The following is a 12,673-nucleotide window of genomic DNA, read 5'->3' on the forward strand; positions in this document are numbered from 1 at the left end:
CATAGATATTTACAATTGTTAGATCTTCTTGTTGGATAGACCCTTTAAGTATGATGTAGTGTCCTTCCTCATCTCTTATTATAGTCTTTGGTTTAAAATCTAATTTGTCTGATATAAGGATTGCCACCCCAGCTTTCTTTTGGTGTTCATTAGCATGGTAAATGGTCCTCCACCCCCTCACTTTCAATCTGGGGGTGTCTTTGGGTCTAAAATGAGTCCCTTGCAGACAGCATATCAATGGGTCTTGTTTTTTTATCCAATCTGATAGCCTGTGTCTTTTGATTGGGGCATTGAGCCCATTTACATTCAGGGTAACTATTGAAAGATATGAATTCAGTGCCATTGTATTGCCTGTAAGGTGACTGTTACTGTATATTGTCTCTGTTCCTTTCTGGTCTATGTTACTTTTAGGCTCTCTCTTTGCTTAGAGGACCCCTTTTAATATTTCTTGTAGGGCTGGTTTCGTGTTTGCGAATTCCTTTAGTTTTCCTTTGTCCTGGAAGATTTTTATCTCTCCTTCTATTTTCAATGACAGCGTAGCTGGATATAGTATTCTTGGCTGCACATTTTTCTCATTTAGTGCTCTGAATATATCATGCCAGTCCTTTCTGGCCTGCCAGGTCTCTGTGGATAGGTCTGTTGCCAATCTAATGTTTCTACAATTGTAGGTTACATATCTCTTCTCCTGAGCCACTTTCAGGATTTTCTCTTTGTCTCTGAGACTCGAAAGTTTTACTATTAGATGTCGGGGTGTTGACCTATTTTTATTGATTTTGAGAGGGGTTGTCTGTGCTTCCTGGATTTTGATGCCTGTTTCCTTCCCCAAATTAGGGAAGTTCTCTGCTATAATTTGCTCCAATATACCTTCTGCCCCTCTCTCTCTTTCTTCTTCTTCTGGGATCCCAATTATTCTAATATTGTTTCATCTTATGGTATCACTTATCTCTCGAATTCTGCCCTTGTGATCCTGTAGTTGTTTATCTCTCTTTTTCTCAGCTTCTTTATTTTCCATCATTTGGTCTTCTATATCACTGATTCTCTCTTCTGCCTCATTTATCCTAGCAGTTAACGCCCCCATTTTTTTTTAATTTATTTATTTTTTATTCTTGTGTTAATCCTCATACATTACATCATTAGTTTTAGATGAAGTGTTCCATGATTCATTGTTTGTGCATAACACCCAGTGCTCCATGCAGAATGTGCCCTCCTCAATACCCACCACCAGGCCAACCCATCCCTCCCACCCCACCCCCCACTCCAGCAACCCTCAGTTTGTTTCCTGCGATTAAGAATTCCTCATATCAGTGAGATCATATGATACATGTCTTTCTCTGTTTGACTTATTTCACTCAACATAATACCCTCCAGTTCCATCCACGTCGTTGCAAATGGCAAGATCTCATTCCTTTTGATGGCTACATAATATTCCATTGTATATATATACCACATCTTCTTTATCCATTCATCTGTCGATGGACATCTTGGCTCTTTCCACAGTTTGGCTATTGTGGACATTGCTGCTATAAACATCGGGGTGCACGTACCCCTTCGGATCCCTACTTTTGTATCTTTGGGGTAAATACCCAGTAGTGCAATTGCTGGATCATATGGTAGCTCTATTTTCAACTTTTTGAGGAACCTCCATACAGTTTTCCAGAGTGGCTGCACCAGCTTGCATTCCCACCAACAGTGTAGGAGGGTTCCCCTTTCTCCGCATCCCCACCAACATCTGTCGTTTCCTGACTTGTTAATTTTAGCCATTCTGACTTAACGCCCCCATTTTTTATTGCACCTCATTAATAGCCTTTTTCATTTCGACTTGGTTAGATTTTAGTTCTTTTATTTCTCCAGAAAGAGTTTCTCTAATAACTTCCATGCTTTTTTCAAGCCCAGCTAGTATCTTTAAAGTGATGATTCTGAACTCTAGATCCAACATCATACTAATGTCCATATTAAGTAGGTCCCTGGCAGTCAGTACTACCTCTTGTTCTATTTGTTGAGGTGATTTTTTCTGTCTTGTCATTTTGTCCAGAGGAGAATAGATTAATGAGAGAACAAAATGCTAACAGGGTAACAACGTCCCCAGAAAATATACTCTAAACCAATCAGAAAAGACCTGAAGCCAGGGGGAAAGAAAGGGAAAGAAAGAAAAAAGAAAAAGATAAAAACAAACAAAAACAGAACAAAACAAAACAAAAAAAACAGAATATGATCAAATATGATCAGGCTGGTGCATAGATCAGTGCCACACACTAGATTTTGGGTGTATTTTGGTCTGTTAGAAGAAAGTGCCTCCCAAAATTTTAAAGAAAGAAAAACTTATAAATGTACAAAACTAAGGGTTGATATGATGAAGGGATGGAATATGACTGTAAAGATGAAAATTATAAAAAATTTTATAAAAGGAATTGATAAGTTGTTTGGAAAAAGAAAGAAAAGGATTTTTTAAAAAACAGGAAAAAAAGGGAGTGAATGTGATCAGGCAGGAGAGTAGAACAAAACCATACACTAGAGATTTAGGGTATATTTTGATCTGTTAGAAGAAACTATCTCAAAATTTTAAAGAGAGAACAACTTATATATATGTGCCAAAAATAAAGGTAACTACTATGAAGGGATAGAATATGACTCTAAAAACGAAAAATAAAAATTTTTTTAAAAAAAGGATTTGATAATATGTTGGTTGAAAAAGGGAAAAAGAAAAATTCAAAAAAAAAAAGACAGTTAAAATAAATTAACTTTGAAAGACTACAGAATCATGGTAAAAAAAAAGCCATGAATTCTATGTGCATTATTCCCCCAGAGTTGGAGTTCTACCATTCTCATTGATCAGTAAACTTGGTCTTGGCTGGCTGTTCTCGCTGATCTTCTGGGGAGGGGCCTGTTGCCGTGGTTTCCAAATGTCTCTGCCGGAGGCGGAATTGCCCCGCCCTTGCCCCCTCCCGGCTAAGGAATCTGCTCGGGTTTGCTCTCCGGGGCTTTTGTTCCCTGCGAGCTTTCCGTACAGCTTTGGAGGCGGAGAGCGAAAATGGTGGCCTCCCAATCTCCGCCCCGGAGGAGCCGAGAACTCGGGGCCCCGCTCCTCAGTGAGCCCCCAGAGAAAGGCCGTCAGTCACTCCCGTCTCCCTGATCTCCGGCCGCACCCCGAGCTCGCCCGGCCTGTGACCCCGCGTTTCTATCTCCGGCATCCGACCCCGTGTGGAGTCTCCAAACCCAGCAGATCCCTGCGGTGCCCTCCCGCGCGGCTCCTCCGGGGGAGGAAGGTGAGTCTCCCCGCATCTGCCGCTTGTTGGGTCCCTGCTGGAGGAGCGGTGGCCCGACTGTGCCGCGGATCACGGTTTATGGCCACCCCGAGCTGAGAGCCCGCGCCTGGGCTCCGCCTCTGCAGCCGGCTTCCCTGCTCCGATCCCTGGGAGCTCTGCCGCACTCAGGCACCCCCGGTCTTTCTGTGACCCTGAGGGTCCTGAGACCACACTGTCCCGGAGGGTTCCACCCCCCCTTAGCCACTGGAGTGACGTCCCTCGGCGGAGCCGACTTTTAAAAGTTCCGATTTTGTGCTCCGCGGCTCTATCACTTGCCAGAAGCGGCCGACGGAGGCCCCTCCCCCGCCGTCTATCCTCCCGAATATCGCCTCGGATTCCCTTCTCCGCACGTCCTACCTTCCAGAAAGTGGTCGCTTTTCTGTTCAGAGAGTTGTTGTTATTCTTTTCTTCTATCTCCTGTTGAGTTTGTAGGTGTTCAGAATGGTTTGATCCCTATCTAGCTGAATTCCTGGGACCAGACGAAATCCAGGTCTCCTATTCCTCAGCCATCTTGCTCCGCCCCCCAGACTCTTTTTTTTTTTTTTAAGCAGGCTCTACACCCAGCCTAGAGCCCAATGCTAAAATCAAGAGTCAACACTTAACAGACTGGGACACCCAGGCACCCCAAAAAACAGACTCTTAACTACAGAGAGCAAACTGATCTTGACAGAGGGGAGGTGGTTGGGGGGGATAGGTTGGATGGGTGATGGGGATTGAGGAGGGCCCTAGTGATGAGTGCTGGGTGTCCTATGTAAGTGTTGAATCACTATATTGTACACCAGAATCTAGTATTACACTGATGTTATCTACTGGAATTTAAATAAAAACTTTAAAAAAGAGTCTGTTTTTGTGTTTGTTGTTTTTTTTTTTTTTTTTTAGATTCCACATATAAGTGAAATTATATGGTCCTTGTTTTTCTCTGCCCAACTTATTTCACTTGACACCATACCCTCTAGGTCCATCCATGTTGTCTCAATACAAGAAATTTTAAAGACACTCTGGGCAGTAGAGAAAAGAGAAGAAAACAAAGAGAGAGAAAGTTCCTCTTTTTCACAGCCTATCAAGGATCATAGAGAGCTCACTGGGTGTTGCTGATGCTGTGGTGATGACAGGAGTGTCGTTTTTCCCATGAGGGCTGAGGGTCAAGCAATGATTCGGATCTTTTAAAACAAAAAAGTTTTTTAAATGACCAAATAAGTAAGCCACGGAGCTGAAAAGTGCAGCATAGGGAATATAGTCAATACTATTTTAATATCATTGCGTGTTGACAGATGGTGACTCCACTTATCTTGCTGAGTACTGAGTGAAGTATAGAATTGTCGAATCAATATGCTGTACACTTGAAACGAACATAACATTGTATATCAATTACACTTCAATGATAAATAAAAAACTTTAAATAAATGAATAAAAAACAATGCTGCTGGCTCAAAATTTGGAGTAGCAATGGGGGCAAAGAGAAGTGGATAGGCTTAAAAACATTCAGGAAGCAGAAGTGGCAAGATTTTGAATTGATTCTATATTGGGAATCAGGAAGAGAGAAGATGGCTCCGACTTAGCATGCCTAAAGTGGAATTCCTGTTCTCCTCCCAAACTTACTGTCTTCCTTTGCTGCTAATCTCAGTGAGTGGATCAGCATGCTGGCACAGAGTAAGCGTTCATTGATTGTCTTTGGAGTGAAAGGATAAATGAATAGAGTAGAAATACAGCCAAACAAAGCATTCACCGGTGCCTGCCAAACAGCCAGTCCTAAACTCACCCTCAAGGTCGGCTCAGCAGAAGTCTATCACAATTTCCCTCTCACTCTATCAACCGTCTGGAAAATCACCAGGTCCCATGTCCAGAAGAACATCCACCCTCCTATCAGGCAGTCCTTGCCTAGAACCTGCAGGTGTGCACAGACCCGGTTTTGCCAAGAGCCTCTTATTCTGTAAATTCTTTGCATGAGGGCAGTGGCAGATTGTACAGCCCACGTGAGCACAGAGGACGTTTGCTGTTGTAGAAACAGGGTCACAGTGGGCACCCAACTGGTGGGTCTATGTTCACTTTGGCTTCAATCACAAAGAGACTCTTCATACCAAAGAGGTTTATTAATCCAGCCCTCCCCCCACCCTCATCCTGGCAGGCAAAAAATACAACTGCCAGAAACACTACAGACACCAAGTGTTAGTCTGGCTATTTTATTGCTTCTCCCAAGGCTGACAAGCAGAGATACAGAACTGCTTGTGGTTTCTGCTACAGATACCAAAACCAGGAAGTGATCTGTCCCAGTGCAGATTTCCCAGAAATAAGAATGACATGGGGCATGCAAAGGATGCCCCCTGGACTCAACGAACCCAGTGAAGATTCCCTGGTTATAGAAGAGAAGTGAAAGATATAATTCGGAAGGGAAATCTGAATTGGGGGTGGAGACATTTGATGAAGTACACTTTTTTTAACCCTCTTTTACACAATATCATTAGATAAACATCCTTTTCAATGATACAACCCAAGTCATTTCTGGCCCTTTTCCTGGAAAAGCTTTTTGCTGCTGTCAGTTTACAGGAACAGCAATAAGAGGCCATTTTCTGGGCATGAAGCCCAGGACTCAAAGGGAGGCTCTAGAGAACATCTGGTCGGCTTGATATATAGAAGCCAGCACTGCATGTGTGTTTTTGTGTGTATGTGTTTTTCCTATGCTGACTCATGGCATTGAAGTCTTTCTGGAAACACCCCCACCTTCATAGCCAGCCAGTTTACACACACCCCTTCAGCTCCTCCTTGATTCAAATGTTAAGTCAAGAGGAAGAAGGAAAACGAATTCAAGAGCTGCTCTCAAGCATCTAGAATTCTCTGTACCCCACCTCTTGAGAAGAGAGACTGGCGCCAGCTCTGACTCAGTCTACTACAAGCTGGACTCTCCTCTTAAAGCACCAACTTTATCTGAGCCTTTGGATAAAACTGGAAGAAAATAGTCCACGAGTCCTGTGAACTCTGAAGAGGCAGGGGGCTGACTACTGGTAGTAAAAACAAAAAGATGGCAGATCCTGAAATTGAGCTTTTCGTGAAGGTAAGTTTTCTAGCTATAATAAAGGCATATGGAATGTATTATTTCTTGACACTGTGCCTTAGATTCTAAAAAGAAGTCAGTATTTGGGCTAGAGATTAGAAATAATTTTGTAATTATATTCCTCCTCTGAGTACTCGATGTATGCCTGGCTGTTCTTAGACGACAATAGGAAAACATGTTATTTGAAAAAGGCAAAGAGATATTGTGGAAAGAGCACTAGACTGGTTGGTAGTCGGAACATCTAAATTATATTCTTGGCGGCTTTCTGTGTAACTTTGAACAAATCTCTCCTTCCCTCTGGACCTTTGTTTCTTCATCTGTATAATGAAGGAGCCTGACAAAATGATCCTTAAGGGCTTTCTAGCTTTTGCAATCTGTTGTTTTATGAGATAGGTTTTGGAAGACCTAAATGGGGAGAAGAGAAGGCCAAGAATGGGCTGAGAGCCCCAATCCCACACATAGCCCAGATAAAGCTTTCTAAAATTCTCCCGCAATAGATGAAACTCACAGTGGAGTCACATGGACACTATGGGAGAAAACAGCCAGGAGTCTGTGTGAGGAGTCTGCGTGAGGAGGAGGCATTTTAGAATGGTGTGTTTCCTCTTTATGGTCTGCCTTGGGGTTTTTTTGTAATGCCTTAACTTTTCAGAAAAGCCCTTTGGAAAACCCCTAAGGCAGGAGAAAGGAACATGTGTTTCTAAATTAACTCATCAAGAAAAATAATAATTTTGTATAGGTTATTCCAAGTAGAAATTAAAGTTTCCTATACTATTTTTTTCTTCTATATTTTCCTTGACTATTGGAAGTATCCAGGATGATAATAATCATAACAAACTCTCATATCATGTTTGGCCCTTTTCTAAACACTTCACATATATTACACATATTTACATATATTACCTCATTTAGTCCTAACAACTTACATTAACAGTACGAGTAGAAGTAGTATCATGAGTAGGAGTAATGGTAGTAGTACTTGTCATTATAGTAATATTGTTGTCCTCATCTCTAGGTAAGTAAACGAAGGCAATAAAGTTTAAGGAACTTGCCTCTAAAACTATATGTCTATTGATGACTTACAAAGATATAAAATAAAGTATGTTTACAAAATGTTAGCTTAAATATCTGTTAGCCAAAGTAATACTTTTACACTCATTTAAAAATATTTAAAAACTGGTCAAATATATACACAAAGGACATAATCAACCTGCCCTTTCAAAATTATAAGAGAGTGATCCTTGAATTCCTGCATACCAAAATAATCCAAGTAAGTGTTGGACTATGGGGCATAAGAGGCTACTTCTCTTATCTCTGGATTTTAGCAAAACATGTGACTGCTCAGACACAATATTAATAAGCCTTAACTTCCTAACTGGATTTTTACATCTACCAATTTCAAACCAGATGTAATGTCTCTTCATAGGGCAACTAAAGTGTTCCTTCAGTCTAAACTACTCATTCAACCCAATCAAACTCCCCTAACTAGTTGTTGGCATTTATCTATGTGTTCATCTTCATAGAATTCCCATATTTGGGTAGTAATCTGGACAGGAAAAGTTAGTGAATCACACATTGGAGGAACAAATGTTGAATTAAATAATAACTTTCAGGTTAAAATAACTAATCATTTATTGAATACTTACTATATGGCAGGCATTGTGTTAAGTGGTTTATTATTAACCCTATATTATGGATACAGAAAGTAAAGCAAAGAGTATCTAAGTAACTTTGTCCAGGGTCACATGGTTAGTGAATGGCAAGGTTAGGATTCCAATTCTTTAAAATAGTTATATCTAATCTTATTCAACTGTTTTCAATTTGGCAAACATTTTAGTAAATTTTTCGAGAATTTCATCAGATGGAATCCTTTAGATGTAAGCTTATCTAATGACATTGATACAAATTATAGATTTTCTGAAAGAACCTTGAGTATCATCTGGTCCAGGTATTTGTTTTGCTTTGCTTTAAGATGTGTTCCATAGATCTCTAGAAGTTTCATAGAAAATATGGACATGGGGCATAAGGTTTAAGAGGCGTGAAAAATATTAATGAGTAAGTTTAAAAAGCACTGCTCTTTATCAATGGTGTCTCATTATAGATCGTGCAGTTTCTTTCTAAAGATTAAAGGAGTTTGTGATTTCCCCAGCTACCTCTGGCTGTGGCTTAAAAACCCTACCACAACTTCTTCCCCATATCACCAATAGGATACCTAAAAGAGATTAAGCACTTTCCTGTCACAATTAAGAATTTATATCACACCGAAACAAAAGAATTTATATCATACCACCTAGGTGTTTTAATGTAATCAGTGAAAACATTGCCTTTCAGCTCTGAATGACTTGGGCAAGATTTTTAACCATGAACGAAGAACAAAGGATTTTCTAACATACCTTTTATTTTCTCTAAATGCAGACTTTATCTTACTGGTTTGTTGCTCATTAAATAGGTTCTGTGTTCTCTACCCAACACTTTAAAATAAAGATTTTTACATAAAGTTATAGAACTTAACATTTGGGCCAAAATTCTGAATGTGTCAAAGCCGTTTTATCTCATACCCTAAACCCTAACCCCTAGCCCCAAACCCATAACCACTAACCCTAACCCTCTGGAGAGGTCTCTGAACTCGAAAATACCAGCCACATACACTAACCCTAAACTGTGGTCTGAGAAAGCGACTTATTGAACACATGCTATGAAAAACTGAGAAACAGCCTAATTATCCTGGAGAACACCCCAAACATTCAAGAATTGGTAGTATTACTGAAAATGGGTGTGAAGGTAGAGATAAAAACAGAAAAATCAACTGAATATCTAATTAAAGAGTATTTAGAGTCGCAAATACCTTGCTTGCCTCAACTAGGTAGATGGTTGCCATGTTTATTCTCATCCCAGAGAGCATGGAGTTTATTCTCAGGAGAAATCTTTGAGCTGCAAAATATCAGGCACATACCCTAAACCCTGACTGCTAAACCCTAAACCCTACCCCCAACTTTAACCCTAAACCTAACACTAACCCTGACCCAATGCTAACCCTCACCAAAACCCTAAAGCTAACCCTAACCCTAACCCTTAACAGCACACCCTAGCCCTCTGAAGACGTCTCTGAACTGAAAATACCAGTCACATACCCTAACCTAACTTAAAACAAACCCTAAACCTAACTCTAACCCCAACCCTTATACTTACCCCAGCAAAAGTCGGATTTTGTCCTCTGGTGATGTCTCTGACCTGGAAAATACCAGGCACATACCTTAACCCCAACCTTAACCCTTAACCACTAATCCCTAAACCTAATCCCTAAAATTGACCCTAAATGTAACCCTAACACTCTGGAGATGTCTCTGAACAACGAAATACCAGGCACATACCCTAACCCTAACCCTAACCCTTGATCTGGCTTACTGAACACATGATAAGAAAAGTTGAGAAGCAGCCTAGTTTTCCTAGAGATGACCCCAAACATTTAAGAATTGGTAGTATTGGGGCACTTAGGTGGCTCAGTTGGTTAAGCATCTGACTCTTGATTTTGGCTCAGGTCATGGTCTCAGGGTTGTGAGATTGAGCCCTGTGTTGGGCTCCACACTGGGCATGAAGCCTGCTTAAGATTCTCTCTGTCCCTCTCCCCTCCCTTCCTCCCTCATTCTCTCTTTCTCTGTCTCTCTAAAAAAAAGAAGAACTGGTAGTATTTCTGAAAATGGGTGTGAAAGTAGAGATAAAAACAGAAAAATCAATTAAATATCTATTTAAAGAGTATTTAGAGTCCCAATTGAATTCGAGTTGGAAGAGGCGAGTCTGGTCTCAAAATGGAGGGCCATGATGCAAAGGAACCAGAGCAGTTGAGAAAACTGTTTATTGGTGGTTTGAGCTTTGAAACTACAGATGATAGTTTAAGAGAACATTTTGAAAAATGGGGTACACTTACAGATTGTGTAGTGATGAGAGACCCCCAAACAAAACGTTCCAGGGGTTTTGGTTTTGTAACTTACTCTTGTGTTGAAGAGGTGGATGCAGCAATGTGTGCCCAACCACACAAGGTTGATGGGTGTGTAGTGGAACCAAAGAGAGCTGTTTGTAGAGAGGATTCTGTAAAGCCTGGTGCCCATCTAACGGTGAAGAAAATTTTTGTTGGTGGTATTAAAGAAGATACAGAAGAATGTAATTTGAGAGACTACTTTGAAAAGTATGGCAAGATTGAAGCCATAGAAGTTATGGAAGACAGGCAGAGTGGAAAAAAGAGACAATTTGCTTTTGTAACTTTTGATGATCATGATACATTTGATAAACTTGTTGTTCAGAAATACCACACTATTAATGGGCATAATTGTGAAGTGAAAAAGACCCTTTCTAAACAAGAAATGCAGTCCGCTGGATCACAAAGAGGTCGTGGAGGTGGATCTGGCAACTTCATGGGTCGCGGAGGAAACTTTGGAGGTGGTGGTAACTTTGGCCATGGTGGAAACTTCAGTGGAAGAGGAGGCTATGGTGGTGGAAGTGGTGGCAGCAGAGGTAGTTATGGAGGAGGTGATGGTGGATATAATGGATTTGGAGGTGATGGTGGCAACTCTGGTGGTGGTCCTGGTTATAGTAGTAGAGGAGGTTATGGTGGTGCTGGACCAGGATATGGAAACCAAGGAGGCGGATATGGAGGTGGTGGTGGAGGATATGATGGTTACAATGAAGGAGGAAATTTTGGGGGTGGTAACTATGGTGGTGGTGGGAACTATAATGATTTTGGAAATTATAGTGGACAACAGCAATCAAATTATGGACCCATGAAGGGGGGCAGTTTTGGTGGAAGGAGCTCAGGCAGTCCCTATGGTGGTGGCTATGGATCTGGTGGTGGAAGTGGTGGATATGGTAGCAGAAGGTTCTAAAAAAAAAAAGGAAAGGGCTACAGTTCTTAGCAGGAGAGAGAGCGAGGAGTTGTCAGGAAAGCTGCAGGTTACTTTGAGACAGTTGTCCCAAATGCATTAGAGGAACTGTAAAAATCTGCCACAGAAGGAACGATGATCCATAGTCAGAAAATTTACTGCAGCTTAAACAGGAAACCCGTCTTGTTCAGGACCATCATAGCCACAGTTTGCAAAAAGTGCAGCTATTGATTAATGCAATGTAGTGTCAATTAGATGTACATTCCTGAGGTCTTTTATCTGTTGTAGCTTTGTCTTTTTCTTTTTCTTTTCATTACTTCAGGTATATTGCCCTGTAAATTGTGGTAGTGGTACCAGAAATAAAAAATTAAGGAATTTTTAACTTTTCAATATTTGTGTAGTTCAATTTTTCTACATTTTAGTACAGAAACTTTAACAAAATGCAGTTTTGAAGGTGTTTCCTTGTGAGTTAACAAGTAAAGAAGATCATTGTTAATTACTATTTTGTATGAATTTTGCTAAAGTTAACTGTAAAGAAACACCTGCTGACTTGCAGTTTAAGGGGAATCTATTCTCCGCATTTCCAAACCATGAAATGAATGGGCTCTGACATGTGGAGAGAATAGATATTTGTATGTTTGCAATGTGTGTTTTAGATAAATAGAATTGGGTATTTAAATTAGCATATTTGTGAATTTAATAGCATTAAGATTTACCTTCAAATGAAAAAAATCTCAAAATTCAAAAAAAAAAAAAAGAGTATTTAGAGTCTCAAATACCCTCCTTGCTTCAGCTTGATAGATGGTTGCCATGTTTATTCTCATCCCAGCAGAAGTATGGGGTTTTATTCTTAGGAAAGGTCTCTGAATGGCAGGATACCTGGCACATACCCTAACCTTAATCCATAACCCATAACACCTAACTGTAATCCCTAACCCTAAAACTAACCCTAACCTTCTGAAGAGGTCTCTGAATGGCAAAATACCAGGGACATACCCAAGCCCTAACCTAACCCCTAATTCCTAACCCCTAACCTTAACCCTAACTCCAGCAGAAGTCTGGGATTTTATTCTCTGGAGGGGTTTCTGAATGGCAAAATACAAGGCAATACCCTAACCATAAGAACAACAACAACAGCAAAAACATTTTATCTATGTGGAAAAGAAAAAAGAGATTATACCTTTCTCTGAATTTTCAGACCTTTTTCAAACTCTCTTAGAACTATCATAAAGACTATCATAAAAACTGATTAATTTTTTAAAATTCAACAAAACTATTAGATGGGAGAAAACAGTGTTTAAGAGTTTGGGTTTTGGAGTAGACAGTCCTGGACCTGCTACATGAGAAGAGTAAATAGATCATTAGCTCTTGTCTAGCTGAGTGTACTTGAACAAGTCAGCTTCTCTGAGCCTCAATTTCCTCACCTGTGAAACAAGAGGGTTAACAGAACC

The 12,673-nt window shown here is 40.4% G+C and overlaps 2 protein-coding genes across 2 annotated transcripts in view; both read left to right on the plus strand.

Annotated features, from left to right (window-relative positions):
* Positions 1-5,952: 5,952 nt before the first annotated feature.
* CLIC2 (chloride intracellular channel 2) overlaps positions 5,953-12,673 on the plus strand; it is a 28,354-nt gene continuing 21,633 nt past the window's right edge. The window contains exon 1 of the mRNA XM_035010501.1: positions 5,953-6,351. Within this exon, the coding sequence (XP_034866392.1) occupies positions 6,319-6,351 (33 nt within the window). The 5' untranslated portion in view covers positions 5,953-6,318. The remainder of the gene's footprint in view (positions 6,352-12,673) is intronic.
* Positions 9,997-11,937, plus strand: LOC118014298 (heterogeneous nuclear ribonucleoprotein A3-like). The gene has a single exon (XM_035010490.1). The coding sequence runs from the start codon at positions 10,155-10,157 to the stop codon at positions 11,223-11,225; it is 1,071 nt and encodes a 356-aa protein (XP_034866381.1). The 5' UTR covers positions 9,997-10,154; the 3' UTR covers positions 11,226-11,937.

The sequence above is a fragment of the Mirounga leonina genome, unplaced genomic scaffold, assembly GCF_011800145.1.
Source record: "Mirounga leonina isolate KUSES-001 unplaced genomic scaffold, KU_Mleo_1.0 Mir_101799, whole genome shotgun sequence".
In the NCBI taxonomy this organism is placed as follows: domain Eukaryota; kingdom Metazoa; phylum Chordata; class Mammalia; order Carnivora; family Phocidae; genus Mirounga; species Mirounga leonina.